Genomic DNA, 25422 nt, shown 5'->3' with positions numbered 1-25422 from the left:
AAAATTGGCTAATTGGGAATTTGCAAAATTTGCATAGCCCGAAGATAGTCTACGCATAGGCCATCACATGTTCATCGTATTTAGTACATAGGCCTATTTAATATTGTTTTAAATCAATTGTGTGATGTTATTAGCCTACATTATATCAATGTTGTGTGTTTATTCGTGTTTTGCACAAGCTAATGGGCTGGCCAGTCGGTTATTTAAATGCTCCTCATTGTGAAATTCTATTCAACTGATGGACATGTACCTACCGTTAGATTGGTTTATTTATTCTTTCCCAAGTGTTGGCGAGCCGAGCCCAACCCAAATGCGTTCTAGGGTTGAAGGCTTGGGTGGACAAAAGTGCCCTGTCTTCCAGTAGGTGGCAGACTCAACCATTTTTAAATAGTCTACGTCACAGGGAGCTTTTAGTTCATGAACTTCGTGTAGGCATACTGTAGAGTAGTGAGGGCGCTATTCCAGTGAAGAAATTCAGTGTCTGAATGACTAGTTACATAACGAAAGCAAAACCTAGGCTTTATGTTTAGATGTTCTAAAATTGTAAAAATCACACGTCTCAGAAATAAAAACAATTCAAACGTGATTATACTAAAAGAATAAAGACTTTTATTAAGCATTGTAAGTTGCATTCAATTTCCTTCAAATACACCACACCACAATCCATCAACAATCACTCAAACCCAACAGTAGTTCATTCTTGTACAATCCATGAGTTAGGAAGAAACTCCCATCAACTTACATCAAGGTAACCTATTTAGTCTTGCGGGCTGGGGACTGGGAAGTACACCATATTTCTGACCACTAATGTGCAATGAAAAGCATCAGGAGGATTAGATGGAGAAAAGTTAAGTAATGATTCTTGTTTAGAAGTACAATAAGAATCTCTTTTTTTTTCTCGTCAAAAACACTAAAAGTAAACATCAAAAATGATTACAGGTTTACTCGCTTATGCTATACTCTGAATGGGAGGATCAAGCGTCTTGCCAACTCGATTCCAGCTACGAAAGAGAGGGGGGTCTTTTAAGATCAAAGCTTTTTTTCATAGGTTTTTGTTACTTTTTTTCCAGAGACGTGTTGTGCTAATATGAATGCAGAAAACAGCAACAAAGAACAATAATGTATACAGTCATGAGTACACCAGGGTTAACAATATTTAAAGTGGCTAGATAAACTTTTTGTAACTTTTTTGTTTTGATTAAATGCAACAGAGGTCAAAACCCACACAAATTTAAGGTTAGAGCAAATCAGTTACGACTAAACAGTTAACACCTTTGATAGGACAATTACTGATTATCTGCCTTTTCAATTTTGCGAATGGGCACAGGACTTGTAGAGATGGAAGAAAAAGGACAAACATGCATAACTACACACTTTTTTTAAAATTGTGAACCATGCAGAAAGTTTAGCTGAAACAGTAGTACTAAGGTTCTACATCCGATTCAAGAAACCACGTTGATCGTTGATCACAGATGCATGGAGTGTTCGGACAGACACAAAAGAAAAACCTATTTGTGTTGTTGTTTTTTTTATCTTTAAATCGATCATTTGTATCTCCGTGTGATTTAATTTTCAAAAAAATATTTCTTGACATGTTACTTATAGACCTAAAAGTTATGACAATGAATTCATCTGAACTTAAGATGCTGTATTTAACCTACATTTACTTAAATTTTTAAAAACATTCTGCACTTTTTTTTTTTCAAAAACAATTAAAACCCACAATGATGACCCATGTGAGAAAGGTGGTTCCGTTTCTGTTATTTTTTTTTTTTTCATTTGTGAGTTTACCTTGTCAAAAAGAAAAGCATTTACTGTGACAACACAAAATCAATTACAATGGCAAATATATATGGTGCCAAGTACTGGAAGAGTTTCTCAAACTATGTCCTATAGACCTCCAAATGAAAGTATTTTTTTTCGGCTTCAGTAAGTTAAGAGAAATAATAGAAATTAACGTAAAACGTCCATATAACCAGTTTGAGACATGTAGATATCAGTGAGTTGGGAGTGCACGTTTCTACCTCATGTTACTGGTTGTATTTCCTATAGACCTGGTAGATTTTGTCGTTTGTTACTAAACCAAGAAAAGTCATCGTAGCTCTTGTTTTCACTAGGTGACAGTGAAAGAGGGATTTCATTTTCAATTTTCATTTCATCATCAGTTACATCCTCACATTCGGTTTTGTTTTATTTCTAATCTTGCTGATTGAGAGGAAAAAAATAAATGTATACCAACTGCAGGCTTTCCATCCTTCCAGATATTCCTAACCTAACTCTGAACCCTCCTCCATCCTTCACCCTCTCTATAAAAATAGGTTTGTTTTTTTCTTTACTCTTCTGTTTTTAAGACAGCAGGGCCCAGAGTCTCATCTCTGAGGCCCTCGCCGTCTGAGTTTAGTGCATTTAAGTGAGGATTAGTATTGCACATCTTAGAGTCATTACTGAAGGCACTTTCGGCTGGGCTGGACACTGGCTCACTGTTAATGGCGTCGTCCGCTTTACCGTTGAGCTGTTGCTCGGGCACCTCCAGGCCATTCTCGGCCGCCGAGCTCTCCGGCGACAGAGTCGCCAACTTGGTCTCCTCCCCCTTGCTGGGCTTCTTGCGCTCCTTGGCTGCAGTGTCATTGGCTGAGGAGGGAGCGTATGCAGGCTTGCTCTGAGGGCCAGGGAGAAGACAGGCAAACTGTTAAAGATGCTGTTAGCATTCTGAGTTCTCAAAACTGATTCTAGTCCAACAGAGATGATGTACTTTTGATAACTTGATCTTACCAATATTCTATGCAACATCCACCTCTGCTGTATACAACTCTCTGGTGTGTTTTTAATTACGTAGAACAAATGAATGGAAACAACTCGATGTGGGGCAAGAGAACCACATTACTCACTCGCTCACCAATATTCTATGGATCTTGTTACCTGTAGACTTTTCATTACTTTAAACACAAGAGAATAGCGAAAGACTGAAACGGGGACAATCACAAGTAAATGCTCTGCATGGGTTCTTTAAAAAGCTTAATCATGGGTTACTCAAAAAGCACTACAGAAACGTTTCTATATAAAGAATCTCGCCCAGCTTTCTGAAATCCTGTATAGGTGATGGTCAAAGAGTCCTTGCATGACAGGTTTGCATGAAGGGCCGTTAAAAGGCATCTACTGGCCCCAGCTGTGGCGCAACTGGCTGGGGCACCTGCACCATGTGCCGGCGACCCGGGTTCGATTCCCGCCCCGTGGTCCTTTCCGGATCCCACCCCTGCTCTCTCTCCCATTCACTTCCTGTCACTTTCCACTGTCCTATCATTAAAGCAAAAAAAAGGCATCTACTGATGAAATTATATAAATTACCTACAAAATACCAACACATTTTGGATAATCGGTTTTGTCACCTGCTTCCCCAAGATATAATAATTGTAAAATATTATTAGATAAGTCTACTAATTTTGACATTACAATGAGGTGTGTACTGACCAGACAATTGCCAATCAGTAGAGAAATGTGTTGTTAAACATATCTTGCTTGAGGATATGAATGTTTGCAAAGCAACAGTAAAAGGAATGTATTAAAAAGTTACTTGTTGACAAATAAAGTGTGTATCTGTTTCACAGTTTAAATGCTGCTATCTAGGCTATCATTTCCTCAAATACCACTAAAGACATTGAAAACAAACCTTGACTGTCTATAAAACTGACGTTAACTACAAATATAAAAAACATAAAATCCCAATGTCTTGCAGAAAGAAAAATGTTTAGTCTTAACACATAAAGACCACTTGAGCCAAGCATTACCGCTGAAAAGATAAATGCTTCTCATTAATAATGTTATGCTTCTTATATATAATGTCTTCCAAAAACCTGTAAGATGAGGTGTCTCAAAATCAATTACAGGGAGGTTATTTGAGGACGAGAGACACTCGGCTGATAAGTATGAAAGCAGTTTGGCAGCAATACTATAGCTGTGTGATTTCAAAAAAGACTGAGCTCAGCAGCGTCACAGCTTCACAGGTGCCTTTTTTATTTTATGTGGATTAAGAAAACTTATCAAAGCAAACAACAAAAACAGGATTGGTGTGTGCACTAATCTATGCATTTGTACTCAAATGTTTTGGTATATTTTTGGCACTATGTGTTTTGTTGTTGCCTCAAGACAAGAAAAGGTAAATGAATGACCATTTACTGCAGAGTGAGATCACATGGCTCCTGTTGAGCCAGTTTTGTAGTTCTATTTAGTTTCTACTGGTGGTCATCCGAAACTCATAGAACCACAGTTACATACGTAACCATCGATTTGTGAAGTCAAAACAATTCCTACTTCAGAATAAGAGCACAAAGCTAAAAAGACAGCTTTTTGGAATACTGAAAGTAGAGGGCAGAAATCTATGACAGAGAAATCTAAGACAGACGTTGGTGCACCTAAATGTTTAGTTTCTCCTTTGAATTACCGACCAAATATACACATCCACCCCTCAAATGAAATTTCACATTCATTTTACCAGTTTGTTAATTCCAGATATGTAAGACATGTTTGCTTCTGTGAGATTAAATTGTTTGTATAAAGACCAGAGAAGACAGCAACGTGTGATTACCATGTCCGCCAGACTGATTCAACTGAACCACAAGCCTCTGTCTGACATCTAACTCTTAGGGTTAATTAAACATGTCCACATTAACATGCAGTAAACACATGTTGTCACAAGAGGAATATCTATATCCACTGACGACAAAAATGAAGTCATATAATGAATGAAGGAGAAAGGAGTCATCTTCCTTCATTAGCCAGAACATACGGTGTCCGAAAACGATTACGGTGACCTGCAGGCTATTATTTCCTGACATACCAGATTACACTGCAGTGCTCATGTGCTTGTTGTCTTCCTGAGTGTGATACTAAGGCAAAGTTGTATGGATGTAGTATGTGTGGACCTGACTGTTGAGCAAAGCCAGTGACTCACCTGATATGAACCCTGACTCTTGAAACCTCTGCCATGGTATTTGGCTCCTCGACCAAAGGTGCGAATCACCGGAGTAGAGATAACTCCTCTAGGTCGACTACAAGGAAGGGACATGTACAAGATGTAACATGCAATTATCACAGCTGATTATCCCCTTACGATGAACGGGACTATTCCTAGATGTTTTATTGTTTTCTCCTTAACCATAAGTACAGGTTAAGATTCTTTACAGCAACAGCCGTTACAAATCCCTTAAAAGTTCTGTAAAATGATTTGATGGAAATGTTCAACAGAGAAGAGAATAACTTTTACACTGCAAAAACTGCTTATCTAATACAATCTAACCAATATTATTAATCTTATATCAAGATAAAAAAAAATAGTTTGTATTGTTTTCAGTATAAAGAGACTTACCTAGCGCTTTCTTGTGAAATCATTTGACTTAATTTAAGAAATGTTTGACTTATTTTAAGACATCTCATCCTGAAAACAAGCAAATGTTTCTGCCAGTGCGTTAAGTAAATTTGTCTTGATAAAACTCCTTAAAACAAGTCAAAGTCTTCTTAAATTAAGTCAAAATGATCTTTCGAGAGAGCGCTAGGTAAGTCTTTTCATACTAAAAACAATACCAAATTTTTTTGACCTTATTATAACATTAATAACACTTGGTTGGATTTTTTTGCAGTGTAAATACCTTTTTTTACAAGGATATTTTTTAAATCATCATCATAGTACTTTAACATCAAATCAATAGGACTTTCAATGAAAGGGCAGTTCACAAATTCAATATAAAAAAGAAATAACATAATAAGCAACGCTGAATTTCTTTGCCCAGCTCCTGCATTACTTTGCTAGAGGAGAGCTGGGAAGCCAGTGGTATGGGTCAGTGTCCCAGCTCCACGGCAGCTAGTAACTCACCCTCTGTTTGGTCCCCCTACCGACACCACCTGGATGGGGAAAGCGCCTCGGCCGCGGCCACGGCGACTGCCAGCCCACTGGCCCACCACTGTGCCAGCGATCTCCAGTTTGCCACCTTGCGAGGAGATGGTCGGAAAGCCTAGGGGACAAAAAGAGCAGTCGTTTCAAAATGGCAGCCAGGGGAACACAATGCCACAGACCTCAGCAGTTCAAAAGGAGTTAACTGGGAGCCGTTCCACAGTTGCCTTGTGCTTCCTCTAGGTAGGAGGTTTAGGTTTTAGATTTAAAAAAGCTCCATTTTGATTTCCCACTCTTGTGGACATTTTTAGTCTGATTCCCCAAAAGGAATTACAAGGTCTTGGATATTTCGGACTTTTTTATTGGGGGAATTAATTATGCATTGTTTCATTTACAAGCCTAAGCCCAAATGAGCCAGTATATTTTTATTTGATCACCCTGTGGCAAAAGTCACACTCCAAAAGAAAAAAACAGAGCACAGCCTATGTTATAACCTTGTCTAGAATGCTAGCACTTAGTACTTTGTTGGATTAAATAGGTGGTTTCTAGACCTCTGTCCATGCTTTGCATACCTGACTGAACACAGCCACCTCTTATCAAGTACAGTAGCATAATTACACAGTCCAAAAGATGTGCTTCGAATGGTGATAAGAGATATACAGGGCAGTGAGGCCTCGTGCGCACAACTGAGAGCCTCTACCCATGACCATATATTCAGAACTATTTTTGGAACAAAGCAACCTCATTCATGCACAGGAGAAGAAAAGTTAAGACATCAGCCTCTAGGTGGCACTTGTGTACTCAGGCAGGCACTCTTACCAGGCACACCTCTGCCCCTGGCCTGAGGTGGTGGCATGGGTGGTGGGGGGTAGAAGTTGCCGTTGGGCGGGGGGTAGAAAGGCATGCCGTGCGGCGGCGGCGGCGGTGGGGGGAAGGGCACGGGGTGCGGCGGCCGGGAGAAGTTGAGTCCCTCCAGGATACTCTGGCGCATCTTCTCCACCTTAGCCACGAGTTCAGTCTGCACACACAGAAACGTTTACATTCACACAGACATTTATCCCCAAGCCACTTACAAAAAATGAGGAATTACATTCAAGCCACAATGCAGAAGAGACCTTAGGTAACAATGAACACCACATCAATCAATTCTAATACCAGGGGATGAGGGCGGAGAAGCTTTAAGTACTAGTCAAAGTGTAGTCGAAGGAGGTAGAGGAGGGAAGAACGGGAAGAACATGGTAAGAGCATACTAGGTTGATTAGGGAATTTGACTTACTAAGTGAGCTAATGTGCAGTCTTACACAATGGCACACAATGCCCATGAGGGACAGTACTGGGGTTTAATCATTCAAACTACACGATCACAAAAATATATTTTTTTTCACGACCCTCTTATAATTTTCAATATCAGTGCCATAAGCAGGTATGAGGAGCAATATAAGTGGGCTCCAGTGGGCTTTTACTCAATCATACATGGAAAATTCGGTTTAACACTTTACAGTAGCAGGAAGTCTCCTGGGGTGGAGAAAATAAAATGTGTGTGTGTGTGATGAATGACAGAACACAGGAAGTGACAGGTCTGTATCAGTCATGCGTCAGAATTCAACCTCACAGAGAATAAGCAATGCTTCATGGTTCAATAGTCCCGATCAACAGTGAGGAGACACAGTGGCCCTCATTTATGAAACGAATGTATGACATAAAACAGGCGTAGGACAAGCGTACGCTCATATCCACGCAAAGCATGGCATTTATCAATCTGAACGTGAGCATTGGCCACGCTCAAATCTCAAAGTTCAAGTTTTTGAAGCGGCATGTTATGTTGACACATTTGATGGCTTAGGATAGCCATGTGTGGAGAGAATTACTTTCGCTTTGCAAAGCGCAACAATCATAAATTATTTTTTTCAAGGGACAAATGGCAGGTGTCGTATGGTTTTGTAATTAATGTATTTGTAGTATGATGTGTTCTCTCTGCAAAATAAAGTCTGTTATACTTAGTTTCCCGGCTTCCTTAATGCTACTTTTCTGCCTGTCAAAATTAACATGATTAAGCTGGATTTGCAACGTCACTGTGGCTATCTCAAGGTCAGAAATGTTTCTCTTTTGGACATATAATGCACCTCTATGTCGTATATTGTAGGGGCGAGTCCTCTAAAATGAGTATATATAGAGGCGTGATATTTTCATTACGCTTGTTTTCAGCCGCCACATTTACTAACACACGTTCATTCCAAGAACGATAGGGGGGCTAAGGGCCGCTCACACCAAGAACGATGACTATAATGATAACGGAAAAAAGTATCGTCCTAGCTAATATGAATGACGATGTCCACACATACACTATAACGCTAACGGCATGGAGAACAATATCGTTGGAGATTCCTTTCGAAGCAATTTTGAGAACGATTAAAAGCTGACAGCCAATCAGTTTTCAATTTTAGCAATCACATTCATCAACACGAGGAGAGACTTGCCTTATCGCTGGTTAGTGTGGATGCTTTTATCTATATAGTTATTGCTTGGTTGATAAATGAGGCCCAGTGAGTTACTGACTTTTTCACTCAGTGTGTTGATTCACTTCTACAACAGCCTACAATAGATATGTTGGATGTGGCCACAACCTCTCAACACTGTTCTGTGACATTAAACCTTTGGAATATGCATCACAAATACAACTTGATTAATAATAATCTTTTTTTATTCAAATAGATGCCCCAGAGATGCCACTGGGGTAAAGCAGAAAGGCAAGGAGGTGCTAGGACGCTAGATGGACCTGACCGTACCTGACCATCACAGAGGTCGATGAGTGGGGCCTTGTCCCGGTTAGCCCTGATCAGTTTGCTTTGGAGCAGCTTGCCGTCGAAGTACATCCAGGGGCAGCAGTGTTCCCAGGGGATGGGCTGCCCGCACACGTCATTGGCGAACAGCGCCATGTCCACGCCGCTCATGAAGAGTGCCGCCAGCTGCACTCCGCGCGGGTCCAGGTTGTCGATCTGCAGGGTGGAGAGAGGGGCACACACACACACACACACACAAACGCTTAAGGGCCTGGTGTTTCAGTGCGGACACAGACAACAAGATGGCCCCACCACCCCCGTAGCCCCTACCAAAAAAGCCATTCTACCAATCAGCCACTACACCCACCAACCCCAATCTTAGGACAGACATTAGACGCCAAACCACCCCTCCCCTAAAATCAGCAGTCAAGCAAGCGCAAAGCATCCAGCAAGCATGAGTAGCATGAGCAGCAGCTCAGCCCCAACCCCTGTCTTACATCCCCCAAGCATGTACCCCACATACACTACTACAACACCCAGCCCCGGCATAGCCCACGGCCCACCTCTCTCTACCCAGCCAGCCAGGAAGCACACAGCAAGCAGCTTACAGGAAGCCAGCCAGCCAGCCAGCAAGCAGTGACAAGAGGCAGTCACGCCTCGACGAGAGCCCACACAGAAGCAAGACAGCAGCACTGGGACAGACATACAGAAAGCACATTGCTCATGTGGATGGCTTACGCAGTGGTGTGTCCTCTTTTTTTGCCTTCCTTTTTTTGCTCAAATTCAATAAACATATTTGGAATTGTTTGAAATCAAAGAAGAGAGGGGGGTGGCAGCAGGCAAGGGAAGGCCCTTGCACACACTTTTTGTGAGCACAGTCAACCTGTTGAGGTTGACGACAGTAAACCATCCACACACATACAAAGACAAAAATGAACACCGAAAAAAGCCCACACACACACACACACACACACACACACAAAGACGCTCCTCGCATTTGTATCATCCACAAACATATGCGAGACTGATCTTTTCCCTGCAAAGCCAGCTCTTTGGGGAACCCATGCTTGGATAACGCATTTAAAAGGCTTGTTTCATTTAAGCACATTTTCTTGCCATATGCATATGAGGAGTGTCCAGTGAAAAACTGCAACCTGAATTCTACAGGACCCTTTCAGTTTCGCCCAAACATTTAACTAGTGAAAAATAGAGGCCTACAGAGCAAGTTTGGAGCTTTGGCTGTGCACTGCGAGTGAAGACATGTTCACAACACACTCCTCATACAACAGCTCCTACTGAATCACCTTCAGTTCCTGCAGCTGGTCAGGTTCATAAAGTTTAGGAGAAAGTGCTTGGGCTAGGAAAGCGTCTAGTTCGTTACGACGTAAAAGTCTTACTCCTGGCCATTGTAACATAAACCTGAAGCAAAAACACAAAGGAGTAAAAAAATATTATAGAAACACAGGAACTGAATATCTATTCAATTCAATGTATATTCTACTTCTGGACTTCAAATCTACAACTCATCACATTTTTGCATCTCACAATCTCCTTTAAAATGTAAAACCTGAATAAAAATGTAAAAATGTTTCAAATGGTAGTGCTCAGTATATTTTAAGTAATGTTGACATCTAAAATGTCATGCTGTAGTGAAAAGAGAGAGATCCAACATGGTTGAGAGTGGTACGTGGCATCCTGTGCAGAGCTTCGTTAGCCAATGAAGGACAGGAGAAACCGGAGGACCTTAAGGCACTTGTGGGGGGGACGTGTCGATGCCCCTGGAGTTGGCGGCCCACTCACCGCAACACGCAGCAGAGCACCAGTAGTGACGTGGGCACGTTGGCAGGGTTGAGCATGGCAGGCGTGTCGGAGCGCATGCAGGCCAGGAAGGCGCGCATGCGGCGGTTCTTGTCCTCCACGGCCTTGCCCAGCCACAGCTTCTTCAGGTTGGGGCAGGTCCACTCCCGGAACGGCAGCGCCTCCACGAGCTCCGGGGTGTGCGGGGACTTGCCCTTGTAAGCCGCCCACTCCTTTATGATCACTGGCTGGTCTGTGGGTCAAGAGGGGGAAAGGCTGTTGATATTTGAGGTCAACAGCCAATCAACTTCCAAATACCCTCTCCCTTCTCAAAGCAATGTGTGGATTGACTGGAATTATCCATGGCTTGATCCAAGCTACTCTGCTAGTTTCCTACTGACAGAGCCCCAGCTGTATATGAACACTGGGCTCTGTGAAGAGCTACTGGCTGAATTTGACAGAAAGAAAAAATCCTAGACTGCAGCTGTAACTCTGTGTGTAAAGGAGAGCATGATTCTGAAATAATCTGGCAAATGGCAAATGTGTCACAGGAAAAACATTTATTCTGTATCCAGACATAACTGTGGGAAGAGATAATTCTTCATCTTGACACAAGGGGAAGGGTGGGGCCACTCTGATGTACAGTGTGGTTTTCAAAGAACCTCCACATAATTCATTTTCAGGGCATTCAGATTTTCTCTACACATATAAGCACTGAAACTGAAGTTTAACATGCTTTGTTTTGGACCCTAAAGCCGTTGATAAGACCTCTTGGGACAATATATATACTGCACCTGCACGTGCCAGCCGTGTGTGTGTGCGTGTGCGTGTGCGTGTGCGTGTATGAATGTGTGCATGTGTGTGTGTGTGCGTGTGTGTGTATGAATGTGTGCATGCGTGTGTGTGTGTGTGTGCGCGTGCGTGCGTGCGCGTGTGTGTGTGTGTGTGTGTGCTGGCATGAATGTGCGCATGGCGCAGGTGCGTGTAATATGTATGCTGAATGTGTGTGTGTGTGTGTGTGTGCGTGTGTGCGTGTGTGCATGAATGTGTGCATGCGTGCACACGCATGCTTGTATCCCTCACATTCAGGGAGGCGGTTCCTCCTGACGGCGAGTCTCTCGGCCTTCTTCTTGGCTTCGGCCAGGCTGAAGAGCACTCCGTACACATACTGACGAATAGGCCTGAACAGCTGCACGGCGGAGGGCAGCTCTTTGTTGGCCTCGTCCTCGATGCTCACCCATATCTTTATCTCTCCCTGCGAGGCACAGACCGTCAAACAAACACACACACACGTTAACACCATACATAGGGGATGAGGGATCTGGGACAACAGATGCATAGAAAAGACCCATGCATACATCAGTGCATTAACTCAATCACCTGACATGGCCTAAACACACAGAGGCATTTCAACATTTCTACTGGTAGTAACCTAAAAGGATGTAAAACACCGAGTTACGTAAGGGATAATGTATAGAATGTATAGCACCCTTCTTATTGTCTCAAGTGATCACACACAATATACAACCACAACCAAACAACTTCCGAGATAATATAGACAGACAATGTATATCAATAATTTTCTATTTAAAATATTCCTTTGAATTTTTTTCAAAATGCAAGAAATGTAGGCATGAAAAGATGAGGGCTAAACGTTTAGAACTGGGAGACTTAACTTGTGGAGATGAATGAATATGGATGGATTCTTTAACAAAGAGAATTGTAATGGGTCCATCCTTTAGATATAGTGCTGCCTTCTGGCATGAAGAATTACCTCAGATTTGTGTCATTCACTTTTAAAGGTTTTCGCAGGAAGATGGCTGATGTATGCTTTGTGAGGATCGTACATGCCGCTCCTAGTAATTCATACTGTGCTGTGCTGCTTGAACACTTGTTCATGCAAAAAAAAAAAAAAACTTTGAATCACTAATGAAAGCAAAGTCTTTCATACTTTTTGGTATTAAGCAGCCCAAACACGTTAGCTGTATCCCTCCAGTAGTACTGTGGAGTCCACAGTAACTATATGCTGTGTAGTTTTTAAGAGTGTATACAAGTACAGTGTCATGTGCAGACTGTGACCAGTCACACTCCCTATCAGTTGATTAGGCTATACAAAATACTGACAGATCCTCCCACACTAACAATATGTAAACAATACTAAATGTAAAACAAAACAGCTTGTTAGCTTAAAAAGTAAAAAGGAAACGCAACAGGAACTCTGCTGGAAGGAAGGGTTGACCTCTCATTTGCATCAGGGAACAAAAGAGGATGAATGCTATTCTGTTTGACTAGTGAGCTGTAAACTCAAAATAAACAAACCCATACAGAGAACACGCCTTTCTGGTCAAGTTCTGGATTTGAGACCAGACAGTGCTACTGCCACAGCTACAGTCATGTTCAATGCAATGGCATAGAATCTCACATCTACTTCAGAAAAAAAAAATACTACTTTTTTTAAGTAAACTAGTTCACCACAAGTGCATGTCTACAAGAGCCCAAAAGCACACAAATCAAGACAAATCTCAAATAAAGAAAAAATAATTGTGGGTGGGGCACAGAAAGAAAAAACAGGTCCAAATTTATATCGGAGTTCTCAATATGTAGATGAGTGGTATATTTAGCTCCTGCAGCACTTCAGTGAGGAGTCAGGGAACTGGGGAAGACACAGGCTATTTCTCTTCTCCTCCAACCCTTGAAGCTCGGGAGTGTCCCGGCATTAACAGACACAGCCTTACCAGAGCTAGACGTCATATAGGATAGAAATGCTTAGAGAAGCCCAATAAACAGATGAGATACTACAAGAGATGAGTAGGAGTAGTTGTATCCTTAAACAAGGACATGGTAGGTACGTATATTGGTACCTACCAAAACTGAACGAGGGCATGACAGATGTATGAGTATGTGAATTTAATAAGGACAGCCTGTGTCCCGAAGGGATGTCTGACCTTTGTAAATCTATGCCTACCTATGCTTGATGAAGACAAAGAGGATGTTTATGTTATCACACCATTAAAAAGATGCAATGTGTGTATAGCTATTAAGATAGAAGAAGGCTTGGTATAGTGTAACCTTGTCAGGGCAATGGAGATGTTCTAACAATGTTCTCTAACCCCATTTTAGGATGTGACAGGCCTTTTTAAGTATGGGGTGTGCATAAGCTTTGCTGGGGACTATGGATGCAGAAGTATGTAATGTTGGACCTGGTACATAGTCAGACAGTTATCAAACCATGCTGAGGACATACTGATCAACCCAACAGTGAGTAAATATGTGGTATGCACTATATACTATAATGGTATATATTACCAATTAGGGCTGGGCGATATATCGATATATCGATATATTTTAAAATGCGATATGGAATTAGACCATATCGCATATATCAATATAGTTCAAATTTGCGCCATGATCCTTGCTCCACGCAAGCTGATGACAGGGTGCTCTCTGCACTGCTGTGAAACTGCACGCTACTTTTTTCATATAAATATATTTATTTCAGAAAAAGATTGGCCTATTTTATTTTATAGGCTTTTTTTATTTAAGATATTTTTTTTATTTAAATGTGCACCTTACAGAGCTTTGATTTCTAAAAAGGCACTCCAGTTTTATGTGTACATTTTATTGTTATTTGAGTAGTGAGTTTTCAATAAAACTACTCATATTTGACTGAACATTTAATTTTACAGCTCTAACTTTGCAGAAAAAATATCAGGATATAGATCGTCTATCGATATTCAACCTAAATATATCGGAATATGACTTTTGGTCCATATCTCCCAGCCCTATTAGCAATGTGCATGAATTCTACATAAATAAATGTGCCTTTCTTGCAAGGAAGTGTAAGAGATTCTACATACTCGGCGACCAATCCGGTGGCGCGACAATCGTGGACGCCAAAATGGCGTAGATCTTGCTGGCGCGCCAGGATTTTAGCCAGGTAGCACGACACCGTGACGTAAAAATGACGTAGATCTTGGCGGGCCAGCCAGGATTTTAGCCAGGTAAGCGCCAGGTGTAGCGCACCACCTTTTTTTCAGGCGAAGCGACAAAGCGGAAACAGGAAGATGGACTAGTTCGAGGGCGTTTAGAGTTGCAGTTTTGTTACAGTCGTGAATTTTTAATAGTTTGCTGGATAAGTTAACAAAGTTACCAGCGAGAGTTGCAACACATGGAATTAAGAGGAAAGAATAGAAACGATTTATTTTATAAAATTATTTATAAATGTTTACGGCGCTTCTGTGACGTCACATTGTCGCGCTACCGGTCGGGTGCGTCGAGTATGTGGAACATTTAATGGGGATAATGTCCATGGTGGCGCATTGACCTCTGACCTTTGTGAGGACGTGGTAGATGTAGGGGTACATGAGGCCCTTCTTGTGCCTGTGCTCGGCCACACGCAGCACCTCAGGGGCCACCAGGGGTAAGGGGGGTGTGGTGATGTCCATGTGGTTCCTGGTTGGCATGGAGAGCAGCGATGGGATAGCGGGGTTGATGCAGTGTGGGCTGACCACGTCCAGTACGGGGCTCACCGGGGAGGTCACACACGGGTCAGTCTGGGGGAGGAAGGAGGAACACACGAGGAAAACGATGAGAAGCTGCCATTTCAACATCATTAAAAGAGTAACACACATATGTACCTGTCTATGTGTAGAACAGGGGCTCCTAATGTATTAAATGGGCATATGGGAAAGACCTTTAAATCTCATAATTGTTGCAGGAGTCCATCTAATTTACCAGGTGATCACACAAATCCAGGGGTGCTCCTGCTATGTAGAAATACACAAATGCTTGAGAGACCAGAGGGGCATAGCATTTGGATATAATAAGGCATTATGAAAACGTCCTACAGAGAGCAGTGAGTAGTTTGTGTTGCTTCCGAGATGATTCAGCAACAGTGGAAAGTGAGGCCTCTCCTGATACACAGTGTTCCACCACCAGAATGGTTTTATTTATGAATCTGCCTCAAGGGAATAGAACTGTACAAAGAAGTGCCCTCTGTGGTGCAATCCTGGTGTCTCTATTAACAGCTTACACCACTTCTCAATCATCACATCCAGAAAAGTCAAAATCAAGAATGAAAACTAACACTTTCATAGGGTGTTTTAATCATACCATACATTTCTGTGCAAATTGTGCTTGACTAAGCATGAAGACCAGTGGATATGCAACCTCCAACTAATGTTGTCATTCCGCTGATGAAAAGTGAATGTGTTCCACCTTGTAAAGAAACAATGTCCACACTTCGGGCCCTTGCCACCACTCAAATACTTATTGGCTCATACGCTCGTATGATGTTTCCTGACTCCCAGATCTCACTCATAGCCATGGTACAATGTGGCCATTCAGATGTGAATCTGCCAAAGCTGTTCTGATCCAGGACTCTTACTTTTATTTGATCCCCGAGGTCTTCTTCTGGTATGTTGTCTGTCTGATTTCCTTGTTTTTCCCATCCTTTATGGTCATTTAGATGACTGTGGAATGAAGACATACCCCTGTGCATTAATAACAGAAGCACACATAGAGCACACGCACAGCCAGGCAAGGCTGAACTACTGTAGGACTGAGTGGAATGCAAAGCCCTGTCCAAGTCACCTCCATGTCACAATACACAGTGCTGCTGTTGTGTGAACTTCTCAGATACTCCAGGCACTTTTGTAGCCACTCTGGCTATCCAGCGCTGCGGCAATAAATGACTGTGTGGTTTTTATAGGTCAGACTGACAATGGCCACAATGGGCCAGCAATATGCACTTTTCTCAGGCAGAAATGGGATTCTGCTGTCTGGACTCTGGACCACTATGGATAATTTGACATATTCACACAATCTTTCGAAATATTCTCATCAGAGCCTGACATATCCAGGGCAGTCCACAAAAACTGAGTTTTAAACATTTCCACAGCTACATTAATAGACATATTTAACCTGACATGACCTATGAGGCTCTGGGTTATTTGGTATGGAATGACCCATTTGGGTCTTCTCTCAATATTGGCCATTTTGAGCATGCTGTACCATGGCACATAAAATTACGCAAACAGTCAACAGCTACAGATTCGTATCACCATGAGTTGGGGCATAAAAGCACAATAAAATGTACCGTGTTAATTGCAGAATATATTACAATCAGTGAAATCATTCATTCCCAATAAACCTGGCTGATGTGTGTGTGTGTGTGTGCTGGGATCTCACTTGGCAGTGGTGCCGGTGGACTCCTCGTTCTCAGAGGATGAGGATGTGGAGGAGGTGTTGAAGAACGCTGGGTCGGTGTGGTTGGGGCTGTCGCTGCCCACACTCCCCGCGCTGCCCGTGTGGCTGGGATTGATGGGGGATGACCTCTCATAGAGCGGTGTGTGCTGCTTCCCTTCATGAGGAATGTTGCCGAAGCTGTTCTGATCCGGGAGGACCTTCCCTGCTGCCTCCACGGCGGCAGGACCAGGCTCGGCCAGCGGAGTGGAGAAGGCATGCTGGACCTGACCCGCAACTCACCCATTTTACAATACATGACACGCTCCCCAAATCATCCACTTTACAATTCATGACACGCTCCCCAACTCACCCACTTTACAATACATGACACGCTCCCCAAATCATCCACTTTACAATACATGACACGCTCCCCAACTCACCCACTTTACAATACATGACACGCTCCCCAAATCATCCACTTTACAATTCATGACACGCTCCCCAACTCATCCACTTTACAATACATGACACACTCCACAACTCACCCACTTTACAATACATGACACGCTCCCCAACTCACCCACTTTACAATACATGACATACCCATGAATTGTATGGATTGCAAACAGTGGCAAACATTCGTGGTGCACATGTTTTCTTTGAACAGTTAAATTGGAACGATTTGGTGTTAACATTCCAATGTAACAGTAATTGCATTGTTGCCTTCGTCAAACTCATGTCCAGTTCCACTGTATGTTCGCGGAGAACTACCTCCTCAGACTGTTTGCGAATGTTCACAAACATTTGCCAAAAATCCAAGGCTAACGGAAAACTGTTTGCAAATGTTTGCCTATGTTTGCGCATTTGAACGCACCTCAGTTGTAGTGGCGCTAAGTTAGGTGGAGCCAGTTACTCACCCCAGGTTTGATGGGAAGGGGAGCCTGTGGAATGTTGAGCATTGGTGGAGGTCCGTATTGTGGCACAGCTGCAGACACTCCAATCTGATTTGGTCTGGCTGCAGAGAACAGAGCAAACAGGCACACAGGGCTGTCAACAGGCCCGCCACCAAATCTGCCTACTCTTAGACCCGCTCCAATTCCCTAACAGAACCCTTCTTACATGCTCTTAACACAACACTCTGAAGTGCCTCTACCTCTCAGGGTGCCATCTTCAGCTGTTAAGGGCTTCTTGCTTTGTGTTTATTACAAAACACTCTTCACTGGATTATTCTGAACTGCAGAGGTATAGTGGGGCCTGACTACAAGGAGGGTTCCAAACAGATGGAACAGATTCACTTCAAAATGCTTCTCTGCTCTAATTTTCATGGTAGGTTACTGTTAAAAGAGCATGTTTCGATATTAGGCATCCTTCTGAATAAAATAAGAATGAAGCACTCTCAGTCAGCCTCAGTGTAGAGAGGCTGAATCTTCTCCTCAATGGAATTAACACTTTCACTGAAGAGGTGAAACAGAATTCTTCAGTAAACATCCATTTCCTGTGACGCATGATGCAAAGGCACATATATTGGAAACGTCAAACTGTGAAATGTAATCAATATAAAATGCAGTGGGAGACTAGTTTACTACTTAGGACACAAATAGGCAGCAGCTGAAAAGTCATGAATTGCTCATGAATTCAATGCACTTCACCCTAGTCAAACTGGCTGCAGGCTACAATGTACATAATCTGTGGGCAGAGACATGATAATCCCGTGGCCTGTTCAGATGTGTGTAGGCAGAGCACACACACTATTCTAGAGTGCACAAGACCATTAACAAGCCTACATACTTCAAGCTGGCCTCTGAGCATGGAGAAAACATATTGAGGGCGTGCGTGCTTGCTTGCTTGATCTGCTCTACCATAACAAGCTAGCCATTAGAAAAACCCCGAGTCAGATTGCAGGACAATTTACAGGACCTAAGCTAAGCATAACGCTGTGGAGTTTCAAGCACGCACACACGCGCACACACACACACACACTTCAACTTCAGCCTCTTTAGGAATGAGCCACCTCAGAATCTATGCCCTCACTTCTTTCAGCTGGGGCTGGTTGAAGGGAGTGTTTTTGTTTCTTTCTTTCTCTCTCTCAATCTCTCCCTCATCCCCACCCCGTGCCCCAAGTCCCCTCAAACTAGGCTTGTGTAGTCACTACACGAGAGGCGCCTTTTTTTAAGGAGCCTATTTGTATGCACAGGGCATAGTAGCCATTCCAGAGTGCACACAAGGTCTGTGGCGAGAGGGGAAATTTCTCACATTACTGCGAACTCCTCCACGCCTGTCTCTTCCTGCACACGAACACAACCTGCCTCTCAGCACACGCGCTACGACAGGAAGTGGTATAGGATGGAATACCGGACAGAGGCAGGAACATTAGATAGAGGAACCATAAACTTCAAAGTGCTTGAAAATAGATGAATAATGCAACTAATGTTTTTGGAGTCAAGGATAAAGGAGAAAAAAGTGCAGGGGAACCATTAAATATTATGCCATGATAAAACCACTTGGCCCACATATAATGTTCTCACATTTACTAAGTGTGCCAAGTGTCACAATGACGAGTCCCAGGCATCGTTAAGTCAGGCGTAAAAGAAGCAATCTGGGACCTCCTTACCTAAATAAGGAGAGAAGTGAGGAGGCTTGCTGGCAGTTGAGTAGTACTCCACAGCCTTCTTGAAACGGATCACCTTGTCGTCGGTTCTGGACTGGAACACAGAAGCCATATTAAATGCAGGTTGCAGCGGAGTCCGGAAAAGCTGCTCTAGGCCAAGTCTGGTCAAACCTGGTCCAGAAATTCTCCCAAATCAGCGGCTATATCAGAGTTGTTAATGGACAGTAGCCAGGTTTACAAGGACAGTTCTTTTGTCATTACGATTAAACTATAACGATTTAAAAATGTGTGCCGTCTGTTTACATGGGGTACATTCTATTCCGATCAGGTGCTCCCAAGTGCTTTAGAATCTTTGATCGGAATAGCCGTTGTTGCATACTTTTCCTTGAGAAGATACAGCAGGCAATCCATTTGAAAAAGTCTTCAATATGACAACAGAATTGCTAAAATCCTGACACACAAAGACTGCTCTGAATCCCCATAATAAAAAGAAAAAATGACCTGCAACCTCTCGACTTTGAGCATCTACTTACCTGGGAGTGCTTAAAGATGTCTTTCGAGATAACCTCCAGGTCATTGACGTCCTTCATGTTGCGGACGTACTCGGCGACAGCCCTGATAACCACGTCACAGGGCGGCAGGACCAGCTGGTGGGCACGTACCTGCAGCAGAGCGAGCAACCCATCACACCCTCACCCAGCCAAAGCTCACGTCTGCGCTACAATGTGATGGGTCGGTTCATGGCCGTCAATGGGAACAGCCAAACTCTCAGGTGACTCAACAGATGAGGTCATACCACTAAGGCCCCATACATTTGGTGGTAAATGACACAAGCTTAAAGTGCAAAATCCTGATTGATTAATAAACATTTGATCGATTAATCTGTTCATTTTTTTTTCTATTATTGTTTGTCAGTGTTTCCCACAGTTCAAGTTGACATCCTCAAATGTCTTGTATTGTCCACACCCAAAGGACATTCAGTTAACTGTCAAAGAGGAGTAAAGAAACCTGAAAATATTCAAATTTAAAGAAGTTGGAGTCACAGAACTATGATTTTGAAAAAGAATTCTCAACACGACTTGGCAAATCAATTACCAAAATATTTGGCGATTAATCTCTTGATTAATTAATTGTTGAACACAGTTGTAGAATTAAAATGGTTTCTTTTAATGTTCTTCACCTTCACCAGTGTTATTTTGATTCAATTCACTTTCTAGCCAATGACAAGCATTAAAAGGGTAAAAAGAAATGGTGATAAGATTACTAACACATGCATTGTGCACCAATGCATTTCACTGGCAGATCAACCTAGTACTGACAACACTACTTGGGAAATGAATAACATCTATGCCATGCCATAACAGCCGCAAAACATAGATATAATTATTATGGGTCAATTCTCTGTTGGGGGTGGGGGCCTAGATATCCTTCTGTGTTTGGCTGTTGTTGCTACATCAACTGAAATATCTGCAGGCATGGGGGATGTAGAGGTGGTCACGGATTATGTCATCTCTCTTATTTATACAGAGTGCATTTTACTAATTACGTTTAATTTCTTTGGCTGGAGCTTAAGACCATGAGGAGAGGACGATGAAGTGATTTTGCACAGTGGCGATAAGTTCTCTGCCAGACCTCATTTTTACTGTGGTTGTCAAGGAAACTAGTCACTATCGCTTTTTTGGTATAACAGGAGCCGTAGAGAGGCATTCAACAGCCACACATAAAGAACAGCCACTCATATCAACATTGATGCAAAGATCCATGCATTATATAATAACCGTCATATGCAACATACATAAAGTACACTTTACAGAAGTGAATACAAATTAATATTAATACAAGCGCCATATGCAAAATATAGAATGTACTTCACTGATGTAAACAAGGTCACAGACAAAATATCATTCACAGCATCAGTCATTCTTACAAGGATTAAACAAATGGTACAAATATATATCTCTGTTCCATATAACTCTTGTCCTATTTAAACTTGAGGCTACTTGCTACAACATTCTGCACCTTGACGCTATTAAAAAGAGGGAGATAAAGGCAAGGCAGAGTATGGTACCTTCAGTGAGGCCAAGGGGTGTTCTGGTCCAAGCAGACTCCAGTGGAAAGCTGCCAAGTCTTCATCAGGCAATATGTGATTACCTAGAAAAGAACAACCGGAAACAGAACCATCCATTACTATTATGATGCACTCACAGTCTATGTAGAGCAGCTCAGAGAGCCCTGAGTCTGCGCTGAATGAGCATGAAAAAGAATAATGCTGTTACGATTGTGATAACATTCAAACACACCATCTGATGTATTAAATTTTCTAGCAACTTCCATGTGGCTATTCCACAGTATTCCATAGGACAATGCTAACCCATAACACATGGAAATATGCAGAATATAAAACAAAAGTGATAAAGCATATACAGTTTCCCCTGTCGTTAAGAGATGCAAAGAGAACAAAATTACTTTTTTGTTTCAGATATACACAGGATGTAGGGAAGGGAATTTTCTACAGTGGCCAATCAACAAACAAGCCTATTTAACATTAAACATAAATCAATGAATCTGCATGCTCACGCTAACACAGAACACACACCTAAGAGCGAAGCAAAAATGACAAAACGGTTTGGGTTGAGATCGAGCTGCTTGGCAACTTCATGCATCAGATACTGGCTCGTGGTGAGGCTTTTGCCATTACGGCTGAGTTTGAGGGCGTGGGCACTGAAGTAGTAAGGGATGTTGCAGAGGGCGTAGTCGGAGTCGTACGCCACCAGGCCATGGAAGCCATTCTCTCTGCATAAGGCGATCACTTCCTGGTGATGGTCCTCGATGCTCTGGACAACCTGTGGCAGGAAATAAATAAACAATTGTTGGGGGCAAAATGCATACAAAATTAAAGATTAGGGTATTTCAATTAGTGAAATATGTAACAGCCATGTTAGGTTCAGAAAATACCAATAAAAGGCACGTTTAATTCTACAGCTACAAAAGGAGAGGACAAATATTTGGAATATTTGACGAAGTCACTGGTACATAAGAGAAGTTCAGTACATAAGATAGGTTCAGTTTGATGCTACTTTGCCTGATTTACTCTAGACGGGCCTATCCCCCTTTTGTGGGTCGTCCATTTCGGAGAAGGCCTCTAAAACTTTGTCTGGCCCTTCAGGCTTCATCTGTGTTTCAGCACAGAGGTGACGTGACCGTCCTGAGGAAAAGCCAATTGCAATGCTCAGACCGCCTGAGGACTCACACACACTGCCTTCCCTAGACAACCTATTATAGGCGGGGAAAGGAGGGACTTCCAGTGGACCAACCAAGAGCCGGTACTGAACTCCTCAGCGACCCTCTCTTCCTAGCTGCTGTGAGGGGCAGAGCCAAGGAAATATCCTTGTCTGACAAACTACTTATGTGTCTATGTGAAACCCAGGGCGATATTTTGCACATGGACATTATATAATGGGAATTTTGCTTTTGGGAGGGCAGCGAGTGCTACTGTAAAATCTGTGAACTCCAGCAGATTCAAAAACAGTAGTTTTAGCTGTGAAAGTGACCTGTTTTGCATAATTCATGCTTCCTTGGGAACAGTTGTGTGGGATTGCTCTTGGAAAGTAAAGGAAATCACATGCTTGTTTTAAAAATCTCAGTGACATATTGTATTATTAACTGTAATAATTAAACTGCTACTGTTCAGCACTAACACCTGCAAGGACAGATTTGTGTTACCTTGCCTATTCTTATTCTCTTTTAACGTTTAACCAAATGCTTACTTGTTTTAACTTATGCAATTTCTGAAAATGACACTGATTCAATACTCTACCTGCTTTGGGTTGTTTCTGTAGTAGAAAGCGATTCTATGCTCTAATTCTAAGAAGAATTAGGCATACCATTGGTGCTATTCGACATGAGTATTTCATAAATCTCTCACACGAGATAAGAGTCGCTTACTTTGATATGAAACTGATACTTTTTAACTGGTTAATTAGTGAGGTGACTCAGTTGTCTTTGTCAGCGCATCAGCTGAGAATGAGTTACTTAACATTGCAACTAGCACACACATCTCACCTTAGGCCATCATCACACTTGAATCAATCACTGGCGTTTAACTCAACCCATAAAACTACCCAAAACAGACTGTCAACCCATTTTTCCAGCAGAATAATCCTGAGGAAGTTGGGCCAACCAAGGTTTCATAATTAACGTTACACATACTGTTCAGATTCTTATGTCGACTGCTGAACAAACACTCCAGCCACGTCGATGTGATCTGGTTAAGTGGAAAAACTAAATAGGACTAAGTAAAATGAGGTGGAAATGTAGTTGATGTTTCGTGCAACGAGCTGTCAGGGATTTAGTTAGATTTACTAAACTAAACTTAGGCTACTAGATAACCGTTTGTCAGGGCCGTATTATGGCAACAGGCTACACAACTGACAAGTTGTTGGGCTAACTAGTCAGCTAACAAGTTTGATCATGTCAGATTTAGCTTGGTAGCACGTCACTGACCTTGATGAACAAGTTTTTAACACATCAACCGAACTCCCAAATAGATAGTAGCAATCTGCAAGCATGTCAGATGTTGGAAATTGAAATGTTGCCCACATAATCAGTTCACATTTCACATTGATAGGCTATTCTGCAGACTTCTCTGCGGAACAAGCTAGCTTGCTAACTGTCTCGAGCTAACCCAGCCATTGCTATGCTGGGTAGCCTTTATGCTAAATTAGCTATAGATAGCTATCTATGGCTTGCATCTATTCCTGCAAAGTTAGCTTGCTAACAGGCAATTTGTAGACATTGACAACTCTACATTAGCCTAGCTATTTGGCTAACCTAACAGCCCAGATATTTGGGCAAGAGCTCAAAGCATCCCTGGCCATCATCAACCTGGCAAAGTACTCTCGCACTTACCCCAATGTGGAACCTGAGGAGGGCCAGTCGGATACAGTGGGCCATGCATACCGGAGGCAGGAACCAGACCTTTGGTGGTGGGGTACCTTTATTCTGGACGTGGCTGATTATCTGCTGCGCTGTCTGTCTTTCGTTCACCTGTCGCTTGACCCACTCGTGAAGACGGCCTTTCTCCAGGGCGCCATTGAAACATACCAAGAGCTCTATGTTCCCGTTAAAGCAGGCCTTAGCGAGTGCAGCCAAGTAGCCAAGCATGTGGTTCCATTGGCCTCCACTTACCCAGTCGGTGTAGAAACCACCGTAGAGCCGGTGGAGGCAATTTTCGGCGTCAACTAGAAGCCTGAGCGGACTTTGAGGCGGTCTCTGCCTGCCGCCTCCAACCAAGCTACCCCGGGCAAGCTTTTGGAGTTCCACCGGTACGACAGCATTCGGACAGTGCTTTTCAATATACTCTTGGAAACCTTGCACACCCATGTTTGAAAAGGGAAATCAGACTGATCCGGTTAACGCGTAAAGTAGCTAGTGAAATATGGAGTTGCAAGCAGCTTCCCTCAACACTGCAAAAAAAAAATATTGCTGTTGTTGGTTTTTGGAAGAGTGAAATCCGAAATAAATCAAATCAGGTTGCTACGGATGCATTTATTGTTTTTGGTGAGTTCTTTTTTGGTTCATGGCTTCTGTACGCCATGTGCGGTTCTATGGAGCCATGTCCCTGGTCTCTGGATGTGTCTGGTGGTGTAGGCTACAGAAAGAGAAGCCCAGTGACGCAGGGCACGTACCGTGCACAGGAAAGGAGGAGTCTGAGAGGGTAACAGTGGGCACAGTTAAAGCAGGAGGGACAATTGAAGAACTGTTGCATGTAGAAATTGATGAATGTAGGCCTATGCTACCAGACCGATAGCATATTACTTATTTAAAACAAACAAACAAACAAAATAGGCTTTATAAAGTCCGGAAATGAACGAAGGATGACAAGTAGTTTTAGCGAAGATTCTTCTCCAAATGCATGTTTCCTCGTGGAGCAAAGAGACACATTTTAATCAATTTTCTAAATAGATTGTAGGCTATAGTAACAGCTGTACCAGGCTAGTTTACTAGGCATAGTCTTCTTAAGAGCAGTCTACTAGAAGACAAACGTGCAAATCAGAGTTTGACCCATGCCAAGATTGTCCAGAGACATTGCATAGAGAATAACTGGAATAGTTGGTTAACACCACCTCAATTAGCAGCTTACTATAAGTATAAGTATACTCTTTTGA

At 42.5% G+C, this 25422-nt stretch overlaps 1 protein-coding gene and 1 long non-coding RNA gene across 2 annotated transcripts in view; one reads left to right on the top strand and one right to left on the bottom strand.

The window, feature by feature from the left end:
- LOC125301889 overlaps window positions 1-8671 on the top strand; it is a 111707-nt gene extending 103036 nt beyond the window's left edge. Inside the window, exon 3 of the long non-coding RNA XR_007194810.1 lies at window positions 8597-8671. This is a non-coding gene — a long non-coding RNA (uncharacterized LOC125301889). The remainder of the gene's footprint in view (window positions 1-8596) is intronic.
- LOC125301885 (constitutive coactivator of PPAR-gamma-like protein 1 homolog) lies at window positions 587-24918 on the bottom strand. The gene is made up of 17 exons (XM_048254717.1): window positions 24164-24918; window positions 21852-22098; window positions 21324-21406; window positions 19789-19917; window positions 19259-19349; window positions 17565-17662; window positions 16651-16931; window positions 15848-15932; window positions 14793-15014; window positions 11545-11716; window positions 10465-10714; window positions 9969-10083; window positions 8671-8880; window positions 6704-6902; window positions 5867-6005; window positions 4949-5045; window positions 587-2659 (listed from the first exon to the last, which is right to left on the bottom strand). Exons 1-17 carry the CDS (start codon window positions 24635-24637, stop codon window positions 2333-2335), a joined length of 3219 nt encoding a protein of 1072 aa, XP_048110674.1. The 5' UTR covers window positions 24638-24918; the 3' UTR covers window positions 587-2332.
- Between the last annotated feature and the right edge of the window lie 504 nt (window positions 24919-25422).

Source organism: Alosa alosa, chromosome 10 (assembly GCF_017589495.1).
Source record: "Alosa alosa isolate M-15738 ecotype Scorff River chromosome 10, AALO_Geno_1.1, whole genome shotgun sequence".
Lineage (NCBI taxonomy): Eukaryota > Metazoa > Chordata > Actinopteri > Clupeiformes > Clupeidae > Alosa > Alosa alosa.
Note: the sequence above shows the minus strand (reverse complement) of the source record. Positions and strands in the feature narration are given on the sequence as shown.